Raw genomic sequence first — 27,366 nt, forward strand, 5'->3', positions numbered from 1 at the left:
ATGGTTTTGCTCAATTAATAATAAAGGCTCAGCATCTGCTCTGTGCTCACGTGGATCCTCTACAACACCTGTTTCATTCAGCAGTGATAATTACACTTTTTGAACTAGTGATTTGATTAAAATGGTGTCTTCTTTTCTAGTTTTACATGAAGAACAGCACGTAGGTAGCAATGGTAACTGATGTTCTGTCTTCTTCCTTTAACCACGGAAGACTGTGCTTTTCAAAAACATTGAATACATTTGTCACCTAGAAATGAAACTCTGGAGATGTCTCCACAGCTTTATTTGCCTTTTTGACTTTATATGTATTAGACTGTATGTCCTATCTGTTCTTTGCATGCTTCGAAGTTCCACTACATCTGTAGATTTTTTAATAATTTGCTTTTGCACATTTTTACTCTCTCTCCACTAGTTTTTCACTGCTGTTCCCTTTACTCCTTTCCTTCCCTTTCAGATTTGTACTTCTATTTCTTGTATTTCCCAGGGTAGCCAGGAGGCTCTCATGTTTTGCATCCAGTTTCCCCAGACATCATCTCCACTTCCTTCAAGCTCACTGTCTCCATGAATCATTCATAAGTTGATCTACTTCCTTGTGCTCTATTTTTTCACACCCTCCAGGGTCAAATTTGTTGTCTGTCCCAGGCCTTGCTTTGAAAGACTGCTAAGCTCTCACCTGGAGTAAATGGGAGGTAAAGGAGCTGAAGGAGTCAAAATACATTCTGAAAAATACAGAATTTAGCCTACATAAACTCCAGCAATCTCAGATTTCCTGCATATTTATAATTTCTTGTGTGAACTGCTACAGTCTTTGATGAATCTTCATAAATAATAAATTTTGGCTGCAGTTGTCTGCATAGATAATCTTAAAAGATTACAGATTTATAGGATTTAAAATCTAGTTCTTTTGAGCAGAAAGTACAGGGCTTCTTCCTATTCAAATATTTGTGACTATTTACCTTCTGAAAGGTAAAACTGCAAAAGCAAGAACAGTCTCCTGAGAGAGAGCACTTCAGCAAAAACACATTTTAATCTACCAACATTTTGTTCTGAGTATATGCATTTAATTAGGGCTAGTGCAAAAAACAAAAAAGTCTATAATTCTATGTGAAAAAAGACCACCACGAAACCAGCTGCTGTTGTTTGTGCCCCAGCAGATCCCTGGTGAGTCCCTGGCTCCTTCCCTGTGAGATGCCTGCTGGGATAACCCCTGCTGGAAAGTCAACATTAAATAAAGCTGAGAGGAAATGAAGCCCTGGGGCAAACAGAGCCCTCCTGATCCACAGTGAGTGTGGAGCTCCTCGATCTTTATCACTTCCTTGGGCTACCAGGGCAAACAAACTGCACCAGCACTGACACTGGAGGGTTGCAGGAAGAAAGATGAGCATCACCCCAAATGATAAACGTGTGAGAAGTGAATGACATTGAGGACTTTGCCTCGTGTTCCCAAGCCAGGATGTGTGTCCTCTCCCTCGGGAAGAGCTGCACACAGCATGGCCAAAGTATGGCCCCAAACAAAAAGGGAGAAGGACAGAGATTAGGGAAAAGCCTCATTTCCCTGGGATATCAGTTATCAAACGTATAAACTGTGCAGTAATACTGTTGGGTGAGGTTTTTTCCTCAGTAAGTTAATTCAAAATTATTACAGCAAAGATATGTGGAGACAGCAGAAGCAGCAGTAAAGCAGATAACAAAGCAGAATATTCAGTCAACTCAAAACTGCACTTATTTCCCAAACATGGAATTGCTGCAGTCCAAAATGTCCTATTTTGCTTATTTTCCAATAAAATACTCAAAAGAAATGAGAGATTTAGAGACCATAGTAAGAATTGTTCAAAAAAATGCTCTGTGCACTGGGATTCTATCTGGATTTGGCCTATTTAGATGCTTCAAGATAAGGATGTCCTTAAGTGCTTTATTTTGGCCTCGAGGCCAGACTTTAAATCCCTCCTTCCACTGCAAGCAGGCACCAAACACCACTGACAATTCAGGAGTGCTTAGAACAGCTGCCCAGCAGAGGTGCAAATCTCACCCTGAACACTCTGGTGAAGCACAGAGTCATTTCCAGCACTCTGCACTGCTCTGTTATCCACCATTGAAAGGATGCCTGGCTACAATTCCTTTCCTCTTAGGGGTAAACAGCCTCGTGGCTGTATCTGGAATTAATATCAAGTATAAAGCTTAAGGGATGTAGTATCTATCTGGAATTCAAAAGCCACATTGTACAAATATTGTGTTTCACAATGAACCCTTCTTTGACCAACAACAGAAATTAGGATGTCTTTTTTACATATCCTTTTACCTAGCTTGACTTTTCCAATTGTACATATCTTTTTCACATACAAGAGTATGGCCTAGCTCATATCCTTTATCTGCTTATAATTTATTTATATGCAATATTAGATTCTCAAAAATAATGAAGTTTTTTTATAAGGAACAGGAATTACCTGCCAAAAGGCTTTCTGATATACAAGATTTGCTATAGGATATTAAAAGCAGTTTTCTCTGTCACTTGGTAAATGAGGGTTTGAATTCAGTTCTCTTTTCAACACCACCAATTTCAGCTCTTATCAAAACTTGAACCTTCCCCATGTGGCCTCAATAATAAAGCAGAAGTTGTTAGTTAAGATCCCTAATGCCTTTGGCTCTTCTCTTTTAAGCCATTTAGGCAAAACAAAGAAGATGGAAAGCTGAAGGTCTGACTGTATTTTATTGCTTATTTGTGAATTAAATATGAACAATCATATTCAGAAAAACAGCTTTCAGAAGTGAGTATGCACTTCTGGCATTTGCTTGTGTGTCATTTTAGACCATTTGAAGTGCTCTTCCTAAAACCAAATGTGTTTCCTTTCATGAATAATACTCTGCTAAGGGGACATTCCATTCCTTTCTTTCACATATCAGATTCCATTTTAAAGAAATTGCTTTTTTCTTTTGTTGTTGGTAACTTAATAAAACAAAGATGGAGTCAGTAGTCTTCAAGTGGAGACATCTGGGAAATACTAACAACTGAAATTTATGTTAATTTAGAGTATGGTTGGCAGATTGGCTCATCTCCTCTCAGTCCTGTTCCTACAATCCAAGCTTCAGGAAAAAGATTTGTCTTCCTTTAGATATTCAGGGCATGGTGAAAGATGGTGTCCCCTCAGTCATTTCCAGATCTGAAGCCCCCAGCCCAGGTGGGGGATGGGCAGGTGAGTGACTGCCCCTTTCCCAAAATTTGAGTGCCCCTTTCCTCAATTTTTGAGTGCCCCTCCCCAAAATGAGTGCCCCTTTCCCAAAATTGGAGTGCCCCTCCCCAAAATTGGAGTGCCCCTTTCCCCAAAATTGGAGTGCCCCTTTCCCCAAAATTGGAGTGCCCCTTTCCCCAAAATTGGAGTGCCCCTCCCCAAAATTGGAGTGCCCCTTTCCCCAAAATTGGAGTGCCCCTTTCCCCAAAACTGGAGTGCCCCTTTCCCCAAAATTGGAGTGCCCCTCCCCAAAATTTGAGTGCCCCTTTCCCCAAAAATTTGAGTTTCCCTTTTTTCCAAAATTTGAGTGCCCCTTTCCCCAATTTTTGAGTGTTCCTCCTGTAATTCTTGAGTGCCCTTCTCCCCAAAATTTGAGTGCCACTCTCCCAATTTTTGAGTGCCCCTTTCCCCAATTTCTGAGTGCCTCACTCCAAAAATTTGAGTGCCCCCATTGCCTGGAAATCACAATCTATTGACCCATCTATGTTGGCAAATTCATTAATCTCTTACCATAATAATCATAAATCAAGTTACAATTTAGAATGAGTTTGCTTCTCATGCTGAAGGATTATATGATCAAGTTTAAGATCTTTTTGGTAATTCTGAAATTACAAACTGTTATAAGTGTCTTTCTTCTAATACTTGTCTGTGAATAGCTGGGTACAGTTAATTAGAAACAGTTTGGGGCCAACAGCAATTGCAATACATGAACAATGGCCAGTCAAGTGAGCAATGGAAGGAAATAAGAGTGACCTCAAACAGTACATGTGGTCAGACATTAGTACAGACATTTCCTCTCCTATTCACCAAGGGAAATCCACATCTAGAACAAACTCTGCCCAGAGTGTGCACTGAAGTTCTTCAGAAATGAGTGAGAGTTAGTCTGAGCACTGAGGTGCTGCTATGTGGCTTCAGGAAGGACAATCCCCTTCAAAATTGTAACTTTTCAGAAGCTGAATATTGGAAATGCATCAAGAAAAACCCAAGCTACACATTTTTCAAATCAAACCTAATTTTCTCCAGCACTGGAGGTTCCAAGCAATTCAGGCAGTTATTAAGATGAGAAGCAAACAGAGGGACTGATGCTCATTTTCACTCGTGCAGGAGGTCAGTAGTCAAAGCACAAAACAAGCAGCACTCACTTAACAAGGGCAATAAAACACTCCCTTCTCTCAGCTCATGGCAACAAACGTGTCCAGACAATCCCACAGAGATGGCACAGGTCCTGCAGCCTGCAGTACAGACTCTACCATAACATTGCTATAAAAAATACCAACTTTTCAAGGGAACTGAGAGAGTACAGCAAATTCTGGGCTGAGGGGTCTGCTTCACCAGACAGAAGCTGGTGGGAAGTCCTGATCCATGGCATGACCTCCCACCACAATGAGAATCTGAGCACCTCCACCAGCTACTGGTGGGCAGCTGGGACTGTCTTGTAGCACACAAAGACTGCATCCCTTGAAATGCTGACATGAAAGGAATTCAAAGCTCTACTAATGACTTTTTTTATGTAATGTCATCACCTTTCAGGAAAAGAAAGTAATTAATTAGCAACTTGCATTGAAAAAAAGAAGCTTATTTCAATATGCTTCTAATAAAATCAATATATATCTCACTAGGCTTCCAATGCCTTTCCAAAGACCACACATTTGATAATCAGATGTTCAGCAACTGGGTTTGAGGAGGCCAAGATACCATGAAGGAATAGGTCCCTCACCATTATTGCTATTTTAGTCAGGAGTGCAATTTTTCAGTGCCCCTTTCCCCAATTTTTGCCCCCAAAATTTGAATGCCCCTCCCCAAAATTTGACTAAAAAAATTTGACTAAATTTTATTTAGTCATTAGGTCAAAAGAGTGTCAGCCCTCACAGGTGAGGGCCAGTGACAGCAGGGAAGAGTTTCAGATCAGCTCATTCTCACCAAACACTGGATTTTGCATAATCTACTGGCTCTTATTATTTGCTTTAAAAATGCTATTAACAGACTGATTATCCAACAATTATTTTTGTATTTTTCACCTGAAGTCCTTCTTTCTAAAATCCTACTGCCTGTCCAGTGACAATACACAAGAATGTAGTGACCAGGTACCCCCACATTATTTTGTTTGTTGTGGTTAAGAATCTGTGGATAAGGTGGAGGTGATACAGAAAAATCAGCAAACTGCAGAATGCAGAAATCAACCCCTTTCACAGAGAGGGCTGCAAAGAAAAAAAACATACCAGTGTTCCTTATCCTCCAGTGGCTCCCATCTGCTTTACTTTGCCAACCCAAGGATGTTTTGTTTTATTTTAGTGTTAAAGGCTGCAATAACAGAGTCCTAATTAGTGACATAGCAAGACAAGAACAGCACCCGAGGGTCACAGAGCTGGTGGCGCTCCCTGATAAGGTCTTAAAAATGGTAAAAGCATTTTCTCCTATTACATTTTTTTTGCAGTCAGGTCCAGCTTCTAAGAAAATACTCCTTTCTATGAATTCATTGCAGCCTTTTTTTTTCCCCAGTCTCCCACTACTGCCTGTTGACATGATGCTATTTGGGATTAGTCAAGAACACATTATTGCTTCCATTGCTGACTGAATACACTGCAAGTTACAAAGTAATTTTTGATAAATATTTTCATAACTTAAATTGAAATCATCTTGTTTATACCTTCAAATCTCAAACTCCTGAGGAGAAGACAGAAAACACATTATTAATTCTCAGACTAAAGAAACAGTCCCTCACTGGGGAATTCCACACCAATGCCATTAGGCTACAAAAATAGTTAAATTCACAGAAGCAAGTACTGTCTTGAGAACATCCTTGTTCTCAATTGGTGCAATCCACTTTCAGCTGACTAAAAAGAATCTGGAATAACACATTCTTATTCCAGAAACACAAGGCTCTGCACACAGAGCTTTCACCACCAGTTCTAGATAATTAAGAATAACTCACTGTATGGCCCAGCTCTAAATTATTTCTTTTTTCCTCAGTTTCTCTCCTTTCTTGGTCCCCTGATTCCTGAGTTCCAGAATTCATCCATCTCCTCCTTTCCTCACTGGATCAGCTTCTCTTGTCACCATCCATTGTGTTATCCACCCACTTCCATCACTGTCAGCTCACATTGCTCACTGACGCATGTGATTGTTAAATATAAGTTTAATTAGAAAGCGTTCATTGGTAACAAATTAAAAGGGCTGCCTAAAATTAGAATTGAGCAGAAATTGTCTGAGATTTAAAAAGCAATAGTATTACATGGTAGGCCTTTCTTGCTAAGTAATATCTTACTTTTTTGCACTGATGATGAAATGAGAACTGCTCAGGGGGCTGGCATGAACCACCTACAGTTGAGAGACAGAACTACTCTCTGCTGAGCATATTTTGCAGTAAGTACAGACCAAAGTAATACTTTTTCCTTTTGAATAAAGAACTGTAAAAATACAGCTGAAGGTGTCCTTTTAGCCTGATACAAAAAAGCCTGTAGTTCTATGTTTGTAAAAGAAAGGTTTTATTTACAGGAAGACTTGACTTCAAAGCCAGCATATTTTAAAAATAATGTTAAAAGTTCTTAAAATCTAGGAGAGACATATTTAATTTTTTGTTATACATCTGAAGGGGGGAAAAAAAACCCACATAGTGTGCCTGAATTTAGCATACTGGATTTTACCAGAACTGTACAGGTGACATTTACTGGTAAAGGCAAAACTGTGTTATCAAACATAATGCCCACAGAAATCACTAATGCAAGGGAAAAATCTCCACCCAGTTCCCAGTCCATGATCCACATGGCTCATGCCATGGGGTAACAGATCCAGGATGAGCCATACCCACATTTTGTACCTCCTTTAGTTCTCCTTCATAAGCACCAAGCAATTATGTTTTCCTCTTGCAAATTCTCCTTAAAACACACTTTTAAAAAGCTTCCTCTCTCAGTCTTGGCAATCAACTTTCTCTGTACTTCTTTCCATTTAAATTATCACATCTACATGTCTAAGGAACTCTGTTGGCCCTCAGCTTCTCACTCCTACCTACTGAGAAGTGAAAAAATGTGACAAGTGCAGGAGCTGACAGCAAATCCTTGCAGCCCTCCAAGACAAGATGAGCCCTGATGGCTCCAGCACACACTGATTCCCAACCAAGGTCTGCTCATCCCCCTCCCCCTGGCAGCTCGAATCCACATCCCCAGGATGCTCAGAGTTGTGAAGCCAAAGAAAATTAACTCAGCATTAACTGCCAAAAGCACACACACTCCTCAGCTCCACACTGTAAGGTTGTTTAATTTTATTTTGTTACCTGAGATAATGAGGCAGGTGCTGCCTGAGTGGGGTGTGGACACACAGACCCCCAGAGAGGCACTGGGGTACCCTCCCCTCCCCACAACCAGCTCACTGAATGTGAACTTGCAAGGCAAAAAAGAGGGATGTCAGCCTTGAGTTTGGGGCTGAGACCTCAGGCTTCAATTCCTACCCCCCCACCTGCATATTTTCTGAGTTTCAGACACTGATCTGGGACTGACACCAATTCCTGTCTCACCTGTGTATTTGCTCTGACTTGTGAGTAATTTGTATCTCCACGCTACAGAATTTCAAAGTTTTTCTTCCTCCCTTATGTCAAAACACAAGGATTAATATACCAAAAATCTAAGCATTTTGTCAACAGAAAATAATAAAAAGACAATTTAGGAAGTATTTACCATCCAGTAAAATTGTTGATTCTTGAGAGTTTTGACTTCAATCTCCATAGTTACCAAGAGTAAGGACAATTTGCATGGGAAAAGGTGCAAAGTCAATTAATTTTTTCATAGAGGGGTCACACTACCAACTAAACAAGTCTGTGGACTTTTAAAGGTCTGCTTTTTAATGAACTCTTCCTTTAGAGATGCTGGAATTTATCCTAATGAGACTGCACTAATCTTGTTAGGTCATCTGCATTTTAAGATATAATAGTATCACTTGTTTTTCATTATTAAAATGTTTTGATTTGAAAGTCAGGACAGACAGTGCCTATTCCAAAGCTGACTCATCTTTTCTCATTAAAGGTAAGTGAACGGAGAGAGAATAATTTGCTTTTCTAGCAGCAACAACAGAGTTCTGAAATCTAGGTCATCTTAAAGAACTGTCTGAAAATACAAGCTTTAGACACTGAACTGTGGTTTTCCTTGCTGTGAAACATGGGGAATAACATCCATATTCAGTTACCACTAAATCAGCATGCAACTTGTTCATAATTGATACTCTAAATATATTTTCTGATTTGATCAGGCTATAAAATTATTCCATCCCTATTAGTGTCATCTTTTATCTGGCTTTTGTGCTTGCAGATAATTACTGTAACATTCTGATTCTCGGACATCAAGTTAGACAATCAGGGTCTAATTCCTGGGTCCTGCAACAACAGCTACAAGTAAGACCAGTTAGGTGAAAACAATGTCATTGCTCACTCACATTCAACAAAACATGGGTTTAGTCCAAGGAAGGAGAGTTCAGGGATAATTCAGGATTTAAAACCCATTGGGAAATGGACATTTCTTTGAAATGCCATTGAAAAACAGGATTAGAATTCTGTAAGGGCTTGACTAACTGGATCGAATGTTTGAAATAAATAGGGTGCAACTGAATAAAGACAACAGCAAAGTGTAGTGGCTGAGGTGTGGATAATCAGCTGCACAGAGGTGGGGACACTCAGCTGCCTTTGGTTCTGGGGTAGAGCAGAGCCCAAACTTCGGATAAACCAGTAACATGAAGATACTGGGGAAAGGGAACACCATTTGGGAACTGGGGTGCTGTATTTTACAGCAAACAAGCTTATTCCATTTTTGTGTCCCACAGGAAGGTCCCAACTAGAGAATTCAACACAACTTTGACGAAGTAGAGAGAAGTCAGAGAAATAAAAGGGTGAAAAAGTGGCCAGGAGACATTCAGTGTAAGGGAAAAAAATCAGGCAACTGGTATCACTGAGTGTTGTGTTCAGTTCTGGGCCCCTCAGTTCAGGAAAGAGATTGAGGGGCTGGAGCGGGGCCAGAGAAGAGCAATGAGGCTGGAGAAGGGACTGGAGCACAAGTGCTGTGGGGAGAGGCTGAGGGAGCTGGGGGTGTTTAGCCTGGAGAAGAGGAGGCTCAGAGGTGACCTCAGCACTGTCTAGAACTACCTGAAGGGAAGTTCTAGCCAGGTGGGGGTTGGTCTCTTCTCCCAGGCACTCAGCAATAGGACAAGGGGGCACGATGGGCTCAAGCTCTGCCAGGGGAAATTGAAGTTGGAGAGCAGAAAAAAATTCTTTGCAGAGAGAGTAATCAGGCATTGGAATGGGCTGCCCAGAGAGGGGGTGGATTCACCATCCCTGGAGGTTTTTAAACTGAGCTTGGCCGTGGCACTGAGTGCCATGATCTGGTAAAGGGACTGGAGTTGGACCAAGGGGTGGACTTGATGATCTCAGAGGTCTTTTCCAACCCAATCAATTCTATGATTCTGTGATTCTGTGATTTATTTGGAGGAACAGAAAACAGAGTGGAGGCACTACATGGTCTTCAAATATGTTACAAGCTGCCCCAGAGAGGAAGGTACTGGGGTGTGTTCAATAACTACAGGGGTCAGGACAAGTAGCAATGAGCTTTAACCTTTAGGCCAAAGGAAAAGGTTTTCCCATGGCAAAGCTAATTAGGGATGGGAAGAGCCCACAGAGGCTGTGGGATATGCTGGTTTGGATTAGTGGAGATGTAATTCATGTTGCTGGAGACACATTGATGCATTACCTGCCTGCTGGAGGTCCTTCCCAGCCAGATCCTTCTGATTCCTTGGTGGCAAAGCACTGAGTGCTACTTTAATAAACTTTGTGGAATTCACATTATACACAGACATTTCTTCTGCTTCCCATTTGCAAGGCATTTTTATGTCTTGTGTTGACAGAAGTAATACATTTAAATTATATTATATATCAAAAATCTCATCTCCTTCTAAGCATTTCTTGTAAAGCCAAGCCAATCCTGGCCATAGAAACAGGGTTTAGAGGATGGTTTTAGGTTTGGCAGACAGCACCTGAGCTCACATCCCAATAATAACAATAAAATCAAACAAAGCAAGAAAACCACGGCCAAAGGTGAAACTTCAAGAGGGTTTTTTCTGCCTTTCTAATAAACTATTCAACCTTGACTTGGCTTCACTGGTGTAACTTATTCCCATAACACTACAGGCACTGCTTTTAAGTAGAGGCATGCAATTAAATATTACTATTTCAGCAGTGATGGTGCTACAGCTCAGCATTCTCACTTTTTTTTTTTTTTGAGTCAGGCATCACTACCCAACCTCAAAAACTCTCATAGATTATCATAATAAATCTTGTAATTGAAAAGAATGTAAAAGTGTCCAGGTTCTGCAGACAAAGCTGTAAATCTGTCATAAGAGTTTAGTGGTTCAGTGGCTGATGCAGAATTCAGCTTGGAAACCACAGCTATCATTGTAAATGACTTTGAAATACGTGGATGGCCATCCACTAAAAAATTAATGTGGATCAAGCACAGAGCACTGAGACATTGCACCAAACATACAGTACTGACATACAGAATTGCAACTAGAAAAAGCAAGAAACCAGAAGCAGTAAAACAGTGTCAGATAATTGGCAGCCTCTGTCCTCCAATCTGTGCTTCCTTCTAAGTCATTCCTTTCCCTAATGAAGATTTCCAGGAGGTAAGACAGTGGAAAAGGTCCCACCCAATACTGTTGGACAGTCCAGGCACCATTTTTGCTCAGTGAAAAGGCACTGCACAAATAGAACACACAGGGATGATAAACCAGAAACAAGAGTATTTTTCTAAGTCACTAAAAAACTGGATGGTTCCCTAAGAACACAGAGGAGTTTTATCTATAGATTATTATAACAGAAGGTTGCAATCCAGGAAGAAAAAAAACAGCTACTTTTAGGATTTCCATTGATATGACACAATGAGAAAAAAAATTATATTCTGAAGACTTTTGTTAAATCCTTTTGGTTTGGTTTTTTTTTTATTTTTTTTATTTGTTGTTTACCTAGGAATGAGCAAGTCTGATGCTTCGTGGCTCAAATTCCTTTTTAAAATGGGGATAATAATTTTAATGAAGGTGTAGAAGTGATGTAAATAAAGCAGAGCAAATCAGATTTACAGGCTAAAGAATGGACTTGTCTCACAGGTCTAGTGCTCCATTTTAATGTTAATTTTTATACACACTCATTTTGATTTCCTTTATATTGGAAATATTTTCAATACTGTACACTATTGCATTTCTGAAGTGGAAAACATCCTTTCTGTTGCAATAAAACATTTTCAAATTCTTGGGCAGATTTTCTTTTTGAAAGTAGAGTTCTAGGCAAAATTTGAAATTTAAATGATTTCGAGAAAATTAAAAGTCTTGCTGCAAGTAAATACTTATGTAGAATAAATTTTCAAATGCTTGACTGTCCTTGTAAAATTGTATTAAATCTGCTTGGAACTTTATTCTGAGGATTACAGAAACCACTTTCCCTGTTGCACAACTGTGAATTTTAATTTTGCTGCAAGTATATAAGTTGTTCACCTACAGGTTTTTTATTGTGATCTGATATGCCACGTATCTAGAGAGTTGTTGATAAGCTATCAATTTTTCAGTGAAACATTCTCATTTCTCATTTCAAATTCAACCTTCAGGAATTTGCAAAACTGAAATTTTTCTTTAGATAAAATAGTTAATAAATACTCTTTAGGGAAAACTCACCTCTTTTGCTGCTGATCAAAGTTTAAAGGAATAATACATCTTAATTTCAGCAAAATTAACATTTTCTAATGGAAGTACTATCTCAGAAAATGTTTAATTGATAAACATAAGCTTTTTATCTTTAAGCATGCAGCACTGATTTTTGTTCTTTTGGTAGCAAAATCTATTAAAAAGGGAGTTGTGCAGCTGTGTTCAGGTTATACACTGTATAATTTAATAGGTCTCTTCTATTTCTGATTTCAGTAATTCACTGAAATATTTATGGCCTCACCAGAACAATGAATACACAGTTATGTCTTTAGTTATCATTATCCTGCTCCTTCCCAAGCAGTTTTTCCAGTAAGGAAGAAAAGGTACATTTCTATTTTATTAGCTGAAAGAATGTCAAAGGTATTCCCTCCCAATGCAGACTCATCCCCACAAATTGGATCTTGCAGGAAATAATTTTCTCTGTCTAATACTAAAAACACAAGAAGACACAGCAACATGAGTTTCACCAGATATGAGCAATCAGCCCCTACTGCAGGGCCAGCAGAAACCTTGTATTTTGATATTCAGCCTCTGGAAATGCAGCTTTAATATCACTAACCCAGTAACAGAGGTCAAGTTAACCAGGACATGCCTGTCCATGCTACAATTACATCTGGATTTTGATGTACAAACATAAAGCAAAAAGGGGAGGGGGAACAGCCCATGTCAACTTAATAGAAACTCTCCTGATGAACTACAGCCAATTATCTGTGTAAAGTTACAACACTGTTGTATCCATAGGATAAAAGAGTCATAAACAAAATAGCAGCAATGTAAACAGCACTAATTCTATTGTAATACACACCAGGCCTGCAAAAAATAAATAAAAGAAATGTGATACTTAACAATAGTTGTCTTCTCGAAATAGCAACATTGTTATTTGTGAAGATTTGCTACTCTGCCTTATAACTGAGCTCCACCCACAGTGCCAAAAGAAGGGGAAGGGACAATTAACACTGTCCAGACTATGGACTATGGTTTTGGCAATTGAACATAATGGAGTTGAAAAAAACCCTAAACTGAAGAAATTGGTAAGATTCTGTATTTCAGTTTTTAATGCCCGAGATGTAAGACTTTGTGGCCAAAAATCAAAAGTAATTTAACTACCAAGAGACCAAGCACTGACGGATGCTGAGCACCAGCAGTTTCCACTGCCTCCTTTTTATCCAGTCAGTATCCAAGGAAAATGAATGCAAAACTTCTCTGCCTGTAGGATCCTTGACATCCAGTGAACAGTGACTATTGTGCCTGGCAAGAACAATATGAGTAAGGTAAGCAGGATTTTTGGAATCTATATTAATTTGGAGTTAATTTTAGTGAAATTCAGTGTGATTGCCATGTGTCAGATGCCAGATTAAAGGAACAGGATGAGATAAAACAAGGATGCACTGCTTGAGCTCCTGCTGACTGGAGAAGCAGCTCCATGGCACTCCATGCATACAGATGGCTGGGATTGTATCTACAGGAGCAAGAGCGTATTTTTGGATAGAAGCTTCCGAGGCAGAGTGAGGAAATTAGCAGCCAAAATACTTGAAAGCTGTGCTATACCAGTGCCCATTTCAAAGTGCTGATTGCCTTCTATTTTGTGGGGAGATAAGTGTGTTCCAGGGTTAATCAGATTTTGGCCATTACCAGCACAAAGTGTATTTCTTTTCTAATTTTGTAATAGACAAGAAGAAAATGCTTTCTCTATTCTTTTTAGCCTGATTTGCACCATATGGTCTAGTAAGTGCAGGCAGCAACTACTTTTAAATGCTGCAGTTCTTTCACTGAGGCATTATAACCCTTTGTATGATGAAAGTAATTTCATGTCTTCAGGAGATCCTTGCATTCTGCAAAGCAGAACGGCCTCTCAAGGCTTAGTTTCTAAAAATACCTTACAGTCTTTAAAGAAGATAAGGAATGATTCTTTCAGGGGATGAGCTTGGTTATTGTGTTTATTACTTTGTTATTTGCATTTTGGGATCTTGAAGATCCTGAAGTAGTAAGCACTGGAAAATGAGCTGTTGTTTTCTTTCTGAGTCCTCACTTGAAGAATCGCCAAACTGCCTTCACAGAGCTGTCATTCAGCCTGCAAAGCTGAAAACTGATCTGCAGCACTATCACAAGGCAATATGTACTTGAAGATTTTCAGGAATACACTGAACTTTTTCAAGCTTCTTCCCTCAGGCAAAATGTCAGGCTATTACAGAAGAAGGGGACAGTTTGTGTGGCTAATTCATAAATATGTCATTTTGACCTGGTTGTCAAGGATGATCTTTAACAAAGAAGGCAGTTTTCCTTTGGAAGAACACTCCACAACCTTCCCTTGGCACCCAGACTTAGTTTCACATTTATTGCAAATGAATCAAAGAGGTATTTTGGTTGGGGCTCCTTTACCTCATACGGTACAAAATGAAGCAAATGAAAAAGAAATTCTATTTAGAAGGTAAAATACATCACAGTGGTTGCCCAGCTAGACATTCTCATTCAGCTCAAATATGTTATCTCCAATACTCTAAGAATTCAAAACCAAATTATTATGTTGTGGACATCTTTCTGGAAAAAGGGAAACCTTCAGTGTGCAGTGTGACTTCTATTATACATTTGTCTTTGATATCTGACATTTATGAAATACTAAATACACAAGAGGCCCCCTTTTATGACAGCCCATCTGCAAGAAAACTTTAGATCACATGGGAAGCACTGAGTGAGAAGCTGGCATAGAGGACTGCAGACAGAATGCTATTAAATAGTTACTTTGCCTTATCTACTTTTTTTTTGAGGGCGGGGAGAGAGAAAGCAAGTGAGGTTTAAAGCTTTAATCTCATACACAGGCTTGTCAGAGCCCAAATCTATCTGTAATACTCTCCAAATCAGAATGAACTCAGAAAGATGACGTTCAATCTTTAAATCCTTCTCTACAGACCTATTTTTAATTCTCAGGTTCATAAAATGGATCCCTGCTGTGGCTCCAGAGCTTTCTAACATGTATGCTACCTCTTATGTTTGGCACAACCACATGTTAGAATTCAGTTGCATTTAGAACGAAGAGTTCTCCGTGCACAATTTCCTGTGGAATGTGATAAAACCAACTCAGTGTGACAGAAATACCATTGTCATTGAGGGGAAATCAATTATCTACTCTCCTGGTCACAATTATTTTTTCCACTTCTACCAGTAACTAATTCTAATATGCTGGACACTTCTGAACAAATTTCATCTTTTTATTTTGCCTTTTTGGCCATAGAATGATGTTGAATAGAATAATTTTCGTATCTTGAAACATTTTCTCAACAAACATGTATTCAGTCCCTTTCTAAATTCTGAAACTATTTAAGATATTCAGATCTTTGATACAATAATTATTGACAACCATAATTAATCACCTTTCCCAAACCTCCTGTAATGTACCAGGCCACTTGTGTTTCATTTTTGTAAATCATTCCAATTAAGATGGACCAGAACTGACATGTCTGCTCAACTATAGGCAAATATGATCAAACTACACAATCACTTTGATGATCTGAACCAGGAATCCTATAATAAGCTATAGTTGTTTCTTATTTTTCCAGTGCAGTTTATTACAGTAACTCTCATGAACTACCATCATTTTTACCAATGGGAACAGCTTCCTGTCAATGACCTGAGGATATACATGGATATCTCCAAATGGAACTGCTGGCTACATTCACTCCCTACAGCAACAACATCTTACTGAAGACACTTTGATATGTGTTAATGCAAATCCAGTAGAGTAACATGTAAATATTCCAGTATGAAAAAAAGCATTAAAATCACAAAATTTTGCTAGTTTTATATGATTCTGGTAATCTTCATGTTCCTCATGTAAGCATTAATTTTCTGTTTTAAGTTTTTCAGGAAGAAATGTACTCTGGAATAACTTTATATTCTAATTCTGGCTTGATTAAGATGCATATTGAACTGACACTGAACCTGCACTGTCCTCCGGTGCTACAAATGATTTATTCTGCCAGTTCACATCCAATTTAGAATAAAATTATCCATCTTCTTGGCTAATGAACTGATAGCAGATTTCAAAGCACACAAAGATGAACACACTCACTCACAGTCTACTTCCAGAATGGCCCGGACAGACTTGGCCAGGTCTTTGGCTTCTGCTGCAAGAGCTGCGGTGGCAGCGGGGCCGACCCTGCCCAGCCGGGCCAGGAGTGCTTTGCTGGACAGTGTTGCTCTCCTGTCACTGAGAGAACAAAATAGTAAGTGTTTCTTTGTAAGATCATAAAGGAAACTGCTACTTTTAATAAAGTAAATCTGTGTTTCTAGATTGGGTTTGGTCTCAGTGTATGAACAAAACCCACTCATGCTACCAAAGCAGTGAGTTTGCCTCAGTTCTGCCTGTACAACAAAGGTTTTGTCACCTTGGTTTGTGTTTGATACTTAATCCATTTACTAAAATAACTATAAAAGACAACATCACTGTTGTGCAGTGACAATTGGAACTGCTTTTCATTGATTATCTGCAATATCATAGTTGGTCTGAGCCTGTGTTTTTTTTTTAAATAATGCTCCAGCTCACTTCACTTACATTTGATTTCCTTGAGAGCTTTACTGAAAAAGATTGTAGGAGAGAGATCAAACTTTACTATTACAAAAATAGTCATGGAACACTACCTTGGATATACAGGTACAATCACACCAATATTTTGAAGGAATAAAGGCTGCTCAAATATTTTTGAATATTAACAAGATCCACTTCTTTTACAAGAAAAGTAATAAAATGTAAATGGATATACGTGTCATCAGTTTATTTATATTCTGCTGAATTCATCATGATGCAAAATCACTTAAGAAAATCTAAAAAAAAACTTTAAAAAATTATAACCCACTGTTAAGGTTCACTGCATTTTAACTAATCCTTAGTACATTATAATTACTTTATGGAAACATTCCAACAACCATAGCTATGTAATTACTAACAGTTTTAATTTAATTCAGAGGTTTTTAATGAAGCTGTATCCTGAAAGACTAATTTATAATTCATGCCATTCCCTCTCCTCCAATAAAATGACACTCAGAACTGTATGGCAAAAATAAAGGAAAAATAGCTACAAGACAGTTTTTGGAGACTTGGGAACAAGAGTAGGGTTTTCAATATTAAAATTGCCATTTCATTACCTTAAAACTGTTGAGGAAGTAGAGTTATCTGAAAGCATTTCATGCACAACCTGTTGGCCATAGTTAAGAAGTTAACAGTTTATAGATGGACTCAGTCAAAAAGTTAATACCTTAAAATTTAATGTAATTTAATTTGGGTGTGGGGGATTTGATTTGCAATTAAAGAGTAGTTTCTGCCAGACAGAAGTGTCAAAGTAAAACCCAAAATATTACAACCCCTTTAAATGAAGTAAATATAACATCACTTTTTTTGTTTTTTCATAACATTCCAAAGTATAATTAAATATCAGTTTTTCTGCCTTTTTCTTCTGAGGAATTCACAGAAATTGATACAGTTTATGAAAAAAGCTTATGTGATCACTTCCATTTGTTTAGTATAGCAAAATATAAAAATTAAGTCATTTCCTGGATGGATCTGTACCCTTCCACACCATCTATACTTCCAGCAATGGAAACATCCCTGCAAACTACTTTGCTATCCTTATTCCTTTGAAACATCAACACAAGACTTTTCCAAATAAAACATTGCCAGAAATGACAGGCAGTTACCTCTACAAACTGTAGCAATTTTTCAGTGGCCACCTCAAAGGTCTTCCTGGCCGATTCGGATTTCCGCAGCTGGCAGTCAAGCACTGTGACTCTCTTCCTCAAGTCTTGAATGTTCTCCTGGGAAAGGCATTGTAAGGCTTTTATTCTACTAATTTTCCTCCTATGGCTCACGTAGATACATGGTGTGAACTGATAGGGATGCGTGAAATGTTTAACACACATTTCTGGGAAACACGTCGCTGCTCCCGAGGCAGGAATGCCTGACCTGCTGACAAACAGCCCCAAACTGCAACAGTTTTGGGCAAATTACATAAAGGTAAATTAAACCTGGAAGACAGCAACAGTGGTAGAGCTGAAAATTAAGGGAGTTTTAACTGATTAATGAATGGATCAAAAATCCAACCCAATGGTGATAGCATCTGTCAGCAGGTTGGCATAAACAGGCAGTGCGTGAACAAACTCAGTCCTCCAGTTTACATCCATGTATCCTATGGACAACTCAGTAATTATGGCACATCTTGGAGGAAATTACCCCCTGGCATTTCTCTGCATGCACTTGTGTAACCTATTGATCAGCGTTATGTATCCCTCCCTACTTCAGCCATGGAGAACGTGAGCCCTGTCACACAAGCCCTGGAGGCTCAAGGTGTCAGGTGGAGCCCCTGGTTGTGTGAGAGGACCACGAGTAAAATCTTCACATGTACTTGGGCATGTTTGTTTAGCTAAGCTGTCTGCTGAACAGGGCATCTAGAAAGTTCTCTCCAACATTAAGAAAATATACCTATAATAAAAATTAATATCATTATAATCAAAACCAAACTTTCACATCACACTCAAGGTGCTCATTCTGAAAGACCACTGCATATTCTAAAAGTCTCTTTAAGAAATCACAATAACCCAATTCTTACCTTTACTTGAAGCAAGTAAGCACACATACATTTGTTTGTGTACATTGCACAACACAGCAGAATCATCACCACTGTAAATGTCAGAGAATCTGTTGATTTAAACACCTTTCTTTGGTAATCTCACTGTCCACTCTTGAAGATGGAGCTGGTGAGGGACCTCACTCTTGCATACTAAAAAGAGTATCCTATAGAGTTGGTACCTACTTGATATTGTTTCTTTTGAATAAGAAATGTAGAGACTCAGATCTCAACTGAAGTGGGTTTAAGATAAAAGGTTCAATTAAAAAGATTTTTTTTTGCAGGATTAGTAGCATTTAAGTGATTACCTTGATTAAATCTAAATTTACTTCAGAACAGGACTGGACTATATATTGCTGTTATTTGCCTAACAGACACATAAACATGAAGATCACTTTTACATGAACATAAAAGCATGAAAATATATGCAACAAGACAATATATCTGCAGCTCAGAAACTATTCCATGCTTGAGATGTGCCATTTTGATGTATGACCCACATATGCTTGTAGCTCCTGTTTTTCCAGCCCAGAGACACCTGGATAAAGCAAGACTTGTACACTTCACATCACTTCCCTCCCTACACATCATTCCAGTTATTGAATAATACAAGACAAACAGTGACCTACTTTAGAAAAGCAGATGAAAAGAAAATGAAAACAAGACACCCGACAACAGCAAGGAAACCATGGTAACTATGGCAGGCTTGCTTTGCTTACTTTATTGTGGCCAGAATGATCAGCGAGCTGAGCCTTCAGCTCTCCGATTTCAGCCTCCAGCAGGCGAATCACCTCCTCGTAGTCCATCTCCATGCCCCGCGCCTGCCGCTGCGCAGCCTCGGCCAGGTGGATGCGGCTTCGCAGGGCTCGGGTCTCCTCCACAGCTGCCTTGGCCTCCTGTAGGTTACACAAGTCCATTAAAAAGTTTCAGTTCTGGCTAACAAAAAAAGAGATTTAACTCAAAAGTACTGTAGTTGGTGTCAGGGCTACTTGGTAGGGTTTGTGGTTGGATGGTTCAATGGCTAATTTTTAAGTGTGTGATGTGCAAATGAAACCCAGGAATTCACAGAGATGTAATTTTACTAATACATTAAATAACGAAATCTGCAATTACTGTAAATTTAATTGAATGAAAGGTTTTATAGAAATGTACCAGATGCTGTTAATCTGCCCCCTCACTTCCACACTAAAAAAGTACCTTACTGACATGTTACTTCCTTTTATTATTATTGCCTGAATTCACACTCCAGTCAGAGCTCACACATTATGTAGATGGACTCTTAATGCAAGTATTCTCAAAATCATTCCTTTTTTAAAGTATTATTTTTCTGCCTAGTTCCTGCTCCTATATCTTTGTCCTGTATTATCACAGAAGAGTGTTAGATAAAATTTATATATAAATAATGTATGGAAAGCAGAAAATCAGAACCCCTTAGCTTTTAATTCAGCCAAGATAATCTCTAAATGTTGCAAAACCTCAATTTGAGAAAGATATTACTCAGTTCATTTTACTACTGAGTATTAATTCAAGTTAACTTTGATTTGTAAATTTAGGAAGTCAGACTAAAGGTCTGGACAACAGATGAGGATATACAGTAGAAATAAAACTAACAGCTCATAAAAGATGTAGACACATAAAAGATGTAGACACTGGTACCTTCTTTCGTCTTAGCTTTTAACTAACATGTAGGAAAATAACTTGATATCAATTTTCTGCAGAATTAAAGTTACAAGGTTTAAATACACAAATTCACAGAGCTAGACATTTTTTGTACAAATTCCTCAGTTAAGGACACTTAGGTGACTATTCTATTCCTAGTCTACCTATCGTATTATTATAATTATATCCTGGTTGGGAATGGAACTAGAGGGAAAAGTGGTGGGGTAGAGAAGAAACACACTATGAATCTATATCAAGAAGGAAATAGCTTTCTAGAAAGTAGAACTGAAATCATTGTGTCTGAAAACCTAACTGACCAAATCTCCTATTTTTGTGGAAGAAATGGCATATAATATTTAACAGGTGTCATATTAGAAATGTCTGTAGAGGTCAGTTATGTTTACAAATGCAGATTTAATTCTTTCCTAACATAGAAGGTTTTGTTCTGTGCAATCAATATCCTTCAGGTCATTTTTTCCTATACTTTGTCATAATGTTTCTCCTCTAAAATGATCTACCAAATCTCAGCTTCAGTTAGTCTGAATGAACTTCAGGCCACAGGCCAGCTAATGTCAGTGACACATATTCAGGACATCACCTTCCTTGTATCTGCAATAGGTTTGGAATATAATACCAATGTGCATCCCAGCCTCTTAGAAAATAAAGCTGCAGAAGAAGGAACCACACGTGTAGAACAGCAACATCAGTAGTGAATACAGGTGACATTTGTGTTGTATAATTTAGAGGTTTCTGTTATAGAGCACAAGCAATAAGAGTTCCATTTAATTGACCTGTAATTTGACAGCAGGTAGAATGATTATTTTTTTCTTGCAGAATCCTAGAGCATGAGATGAGCCTGTTCTACACATGGATCACCTCTACCTGGAAACACAGACTATTCCCAAGCTTATTATTCCATGTCTGTCTGTTACTTGATTTCACAGTTGTCTGTTTGCAGCACTAAGAGCAGAGCAGAGCAGGGTCATTAATGAAGCACACCAGAACAACTGACCCCTCCTGCAAGCTGCTCATAGCAGTTCTTTTTCCTAGAAATAATTCAGAGAACACAGGGACTTCTTAGAAGTTATGAATCTACAGAAGTAGGGTCAAAATTACTGCCTCTGTAGAGGGCACTTTTTTGCCACTCTCAGAAACAATAGACTCAAACAGCAAGAGCTGGGCCCTGCTGATACAGAGCATGACTTGTGAGCCTTCAGGTATCTTTCAGAAACAGGCCAGAGGTGGGAAAAAGACTTGGAGACAAAAGAAAAAGACTTGGAGACAAAAGAAAAGATGCTCTGATGTTAAGTTTGACTAATATAAATGAACACAGAGGCCCTGACAGAGGGTGGCATCTCAAAAACCCACACATAGGAATTATTTAAATAAACTGACATCAGCAAAGTGAAGGGAAAATTGCTATAATGAAAAGGGAGGTCTTCGTTTTGAAATAAGACCTCCTTGAGATAAAGGTTTGATCTCATATAATCTAGAACTGCCTTTACTCCTCCATTGTTTTTTTCAGAAACCCAGTTGTTGAATATTAATTTCTCTGTAATAGCAGACTGAGTATGACCAGATTTCAACAGTGAAAGACCTAAAGGAATAATTAACAAACAATGGCTTCTTACATTACAATGGAACAATTACACACACTACAACTGAATTAGTAAAATTTTCTGACGAACCAGAGCTCTTTGCTGGAGCAGGGAGGCACAAAGGGAAGCAATACCATCAGGTTTCCCTGTTCTCCAGTTACTGGAGGTGGCACTGTGGGTTCTCCTACCTGTGCAGGTAAGAGGCCCCCACCAGGAGAGAACAGATGGGTAACACCACAATTCAGCAGCATCCGCTCTTCTCCCACTCATGTGCTGTATGAAGGAAGGGTTCAGGACCAGGCTGGGTGGAGCTCTGAGCAACCTGGTCTTGTGGAAGGTGTCCCTGCCCATGGCAGGAGTGGAACAAGATGCTCTTTAAGGTCCCTCCCAACCCAAACCATTCTGTGATTCTAAAATACAACAGAAATAGGATCTGCAGCTGCTAAAATTGCATTGATATAAACACCTCTGGGACTGTTTTTCCTGATCTGGTATGAAGCCACTGCAACCAATAAGAAACTGAAAGCTGGAGGAAACAAACTGAATTCTTACAAAATTTCAAGGTACAAGTTTCTTCCTATGCCAGGTTCTACTTCTGCCTTGGATAAATCTGAGTGTCTGGAGAAGGTTTTATCCAAGCAATACTCCAGCCACCACAAACACTGGAACTAAAATATTCTTTCAAACTATGTGAAAATTGCAGTTACAATTTGATTATGTTTAGTCACTGATTTTACAAACATTGAATGCTGAAAAGCTAATGAAATAAAAATAAACCAAATTCCTCTTTCAGTCAGGGTGAAATAAATGACAAACTGCTTCCAAAATAGCATTAATTGAAAGCCCCTCCTTTTCCCTTAGAAAAAATAAATAGAATTGCAAATCTCAGCCCTATGAACTATGAGTCCAGCAGTTTGGGACACCACAAACAGTATCTTACCTTTACAACCTTTCACATTTACTATATTTAGCTGAGGTGCTTCAGCTGATAATAACTGTGGGGAAAGCTGTAGCACAAAGAGATCATTCAGGTTGATCTGACCCAGGATACAGTCAAACTCCTCCAGGAGGACAGAAGACATCATTACAGATGCCACACTCATGCTGTTGACAAGGCTTCAGGTGCTCAAAAGTGCCTTTCTGTGTTTTGTGCCACCTTCAGCTTACAGGCGATTTCAAGGAAGCCCCAAAAATAGTGTCACATCACAATTTCAAATTAAAAATTGATCAATAATGTATTTTAATTTTCATAGATCAGTATAAGAAAATAATTACTACCTCATTACAAATTTAGCAATATTTCTAATCCTAAGAGCTCATCCCTCCTGTCAGCTCCTGATTCAAGCACTGTTTAATGAGTTGGTACAAAGAAGGCATGCTCATTAACCAGCATATTTGTACCCCTGTCTTAATTAAGCTGTAATCTCTGCAATTCACAATTAGGAGACAATAGAAATATCACAAAAGATACTCCAATATATGACTGGTAGCCTATAAAACCTTGTTTTTTCTGGGAAGCAGTGATTTTTAAAAAATGTTTAAATTACAATGAACTCAGAAGGCCTTAAGCACATACTTGAATTGTTTTTTTGTTTACTTTGGTTGTTTGTTACTTTTAATCAGGCCATTAGGGCTCAATAATGTACTCATTAACTCATTTCACTAACTTCAGCTCAAGCTGGAAGGCATCATAAGTTAAATGGAAACTTGTACTGTAAGTAGCCTATTTTTAACCACTTTATATCACTGTGAATCACATTGTTAATATTGATCCTGAATGACAGAAATATATACAATAATATATATAAAACACTTGAAAATGCACCAAGTATAAACACAACTAAAATTTCCATTAAGTCCACTTATATCTCCTAAAACAGATCACACAGTGCTGCAGTTACATAAAATTTATTATTTTTCTTTCCTTTCACTGTATGAAACCCTTTCAGTGCTCACTAGAAGATCAGTATTTATCCTTGGGAGGTTTGCACGGCAAAGCCAAACTTCACCACCACAGGACTGCACTTGAGAGAAAAATAAAAGTGTGAGGCCCTCGAGTGGTGGCAAATGGGCATTACTGGTGCTTAAAAGCCCCTCAAAGCAGCCCTGGCCGAGTCTGCCTTCCCTGGTCTGTGCTGGGCTTTGAACTCTGTAATAGCTTTAGTCCAGACTAACAGACTGAACATCTGCTCTGGTTCAGAGCAACAGGCTGAGCACCCATTAGCGAATGGAAATTTGAAATGCATTGTTGGAACACAGTCCCAGTTAAATTTTATCCAGAAGATAATCCAATTTATTTCCCTGCTGTCCCACAGGGTACAGAGTGCAACAACACGACATTGCTGGAAAAAGATTTCACGCAGGTCTCTTATATTCAAGGAGTAAAAGGTGATAGTGAGGGTGCTCAAAAAAATCTATATATACAAGCAAAAATATAAAATTAATCTTAATATTGTAGTACCTAAAAAGATTTTTCAAGTGTATCTTGCATTTTCACATGTGCCATCTGATAGAACAGTGGAACAGATATTCCACAGAGGTTTCTCATGGCTATTTGTAACAGCACAGGAGAGAAGAAAGGCAGGCAGCTCACTAGAAGAAATGAGCTGACAGCATGTTCAGGAGAATCAGGAACAGCAAAGTTACTTGGGTTTGAATCCAGGCAATAAATGACATCAGACTTACATGTAATTGGAGATTTCCTTTAAGAGACACAGAAGGCTGAATTTCAAAAGGAAAGTCTGATTCCTTCTCTCGTAAGAAATCAGATATATTTGAAGACAGAAACAAGACATTCCTCACAAAATCCTTACCACCATTTTTTTTCCTGGTAAATACCAGGAAACATTGTCAAATGTGTCTATTTTTTTGTCCTTAAGATGATGTTTATTTTTTCATCCTTCATGCCATAAAAAATAATTAATGTTAGGACTGAAAATTAGGCAAAATAATTGTTGCCTGAGAACAGCAAAATCACTTCACAGAACACTTAACACCATAATTATCCATCTTCACTGACCCAGGTTGTCTCAGGGTTCCTCTCTCAATTCAACAGCAGGAAGTGCTACTGCTCTAAAATCCAAAGGATCAATATTTTCTACTTCTAATTAAAAGCTTTGCACTAACACAAAAACAACTTAGTGCCAAAATCAGTGTGAAAGTGTAGTCTGCATGAGCATAAAGAGAGAAACAAGTGCTCCCTTCTCCCTTGCACAAAAAAGTAGTTCAGAAATGAAAAAATAGTAATTCTAATTTTAAGTAACTTCAACGTACTTGCTTGACTGCTTGTAGCTGCTCTGTCAACTGCTTCTGTAAAGTCACAGATTCAGACAATTCTTCCTGTTAAAAAAAGAATCAATAATTTAATCTGAAAGATAAAGAGTTTTTAGTCCTAAAACTCAATTAGCTCCTTCAAAACTACAGGCAAAAATACTTAATTTTTATCCATGTAATTTCTGCCTTCTGTACAACTACTACATTTCCAGGCCAAAACATATGTCTGTTAACAATGATGTATAATCAGAAACACATACTAAAACAGTTCTGATGGAAATAATAAATAATCAACAGCTTTTATAAAACCTGTGACAACCCCAGATTTCCATCTCTGAAAGTTGGAGTTCACTGATACTGGTTAAGTTACAGGAGCATTGGAGGATTATTTACTGAACATTTCTGGGATATGTGTAAAAGAGTATAAGAAATAAGGCAATTACAGACTAATTGTTGTAATTTTTCAACATCAGCAATTTAGAGACTTGTCATAAGTATTCAAGACTTCAACATTCAATGTAAATTGGGTTCTTTCATTTCAGTGCAAAGTTTTCAGCAGATTTCTGTGCACAGAACAAAGAACAGATCTTTGGCAATATAAACCCCATGTTTTTGTAACTTATAGCAAGAAGAAGTTTTTTGGACCACGAGGCAATTTGTGTAGTTGTCTCTATCCTGAGGTCAGTTTTCCTGCCCAAGAACAAGAGTTACATTTGCTTAATATCCTTTGGTTTGTTAAAAAAGCAATTCAAGACCACAGGGCTGTGGTTGCAACCCAGGGTATTAAGAAACAATAAATATATTTGGAGCTTTAGGTTTTAGGCCCTTTGTAAGGTCTGTGAAAATATGTAGTACTTTTCAACATAGATTAATTTATCCCCTAGTACTGGTTTCTTTCAGAAGTATCAGCACATGCTCAGACTCTGCAGTTACCAAGATCACACATTTCTAAATAAAATTGCCTTGCAAATCAGTCACTTCTCCAAATTCACTTTTGTGAAACGTCTGCTTAGTTTCATTTCTCTGTGGATCAGATTAAAAAATGGATTAGTATTCAGTGTAACAAAATCTATTGTCTCCAAAAATATATTATAAGCAATCTTCAAATACATTAGGACTGTTTGCTCTGCCTTTTATTTATTAATGAAAAAATGCACATAAAATTCAAAAGAAGAACAGTAAATAACTACATACACTCCTAAAAAAGATTAGTCTCTTGAATAATTTAAAGGAAATAAAAATTGTTACCTTTAATTTATTAATTTCTCTTAAAGCTTCATTTCTTTCTTTCTTAAGTCTTTCCACGTCATCCTCCAAAGAATCACAGGTTACAAACTGTGAGTATTTAAATACATAAGGTTAGAATGTACTGCAAACTCTGCCTTCCATAATCTTCAACATCTTAAATTAAGAGGTCTTTTTAATAAAATTAGAGGAAAATCCTTAAAGTAATTTAAAGCTCTGAAAGTGCTAAAGATTTTTAAGAAAATTTTGATCAACTTATCTTCCAAAGGAAAAATTATTTTTTCCTGTTAAATGGATTAATAAAAGTCTTTTTAATGTAGCAAAATACATCATTGATAGCCCCTATTTTCTTCAGTATTGTAAACCAAAATTATTTTATTTTAGTATTCATATGCTAAAAATGCTCTTTGTTAAAGTCAGCTCCAGAATGAAATGATTTTCACTGCAGCAATAGTTAAATCACTGGGCCCAGTAACTGTTTATTCTTCACACAGGTTGTAACAACATGAATTCCATTAAGAAACCTCAGTAAATCACTGTCGTCCAGACTTACAACAAACAACAACATAATTATATTAATTGCTTTCTGCAAATTAGGCTCCTTAATGAAGCTTCAGAGAAACTAGGTTATCTGAAAAACCCCAGGATATGGAGCTGTGTTAAACATCTGCCCAAGATCTGGAGTAATTTTACATATAATAAACTCTCCAATAATCTCCTTCCAAGAGTTAAAACACTGTCCAGGCACATATTTTACCTGTGAATTCTGTAAGCTGGAAACATCACTGACCCCAAATGTTACAGGTTTGTGGCCATCATCTGTTGTATTTGATTGCACAGAGAACAGATTCCTTGAAACTTCAATGAAATCTGAAAAACCAGATTTTATTGCTGTGTAGCCCACAAGTTCAGTTTAGCAACAGTAACACTAAATGTTGTTTTCATAAACTTTAGGAAAAGTGCAATTTCCATCAGTTTTAGCATCAGAACTATAATGCCTCAATAAAAATATATTTAAATTGT

General features: G+C 38.0%; 1 protein-coding gene across 5 annotated transcripts in view; it reads right to left on the bottom strand.

Moving 5' to 3' along the window:
• Positions 1 to 27,366, bottom strand: part of STXBP4 (syntaxin binding protein 4) — a 66,140-nt gene that overhangs the window by 16,995 nt on the left and 21,779 nt on the right. For 4 of the 5 annotated variants that reach the window (XM_071573406.1, XM_071573403.1, XM_071573404.1 and 1 more), the window contains 7 exons: positions 27,101 to 27,213; positions 26,347 to 26,433; positions 25,099 to 25,164; positions 19,288 to 19,464; positions 17,643 to 17,759; positions 17,094 to 17,143; positions 16,025 to 16,158 (listed from right to left, as the gene is read on the bottom strand). In XM_071573406.1, the coding sequence (XP_071429507.1) occupies positions 16,025 to 16,158; positions 17,094 to 17,143; positions 17,643 to 17,759; positions 19,288 to 19,464; positions 25,099 to 25,164; positions 26,347 to 26,433; positions 27,101 to 27,213 (744 nt within the window). Of the gene's footprint in view, positions 1 to 16,020; positions 16,159 to 17,093; positions 17,144 to 17,642; positions 17,760 to 19,287; positions 19,465 to 25,098; positions 25,165 to 26,346; positions 26,434 to 27,100; positions 27,214 to 27,366 lie in introns of all 5 variants that reach the window. The other variant, XM_071573407.1, reaches the window with a different exon arrangement.

This window comes from Pithys albifrons, chromosome 19, assembly GCF_047495875.1.
Source record: "Pithys albifrons albifrons isolate INPA30051 chromosome 19, PitAlb_v1, whole genome shotgun sequence".
NCBI lineage: Eukaryota > Metazoa > Chordata > Aves > Passeriformes > Thamnophilidae > Pithys > Pithys albifrons.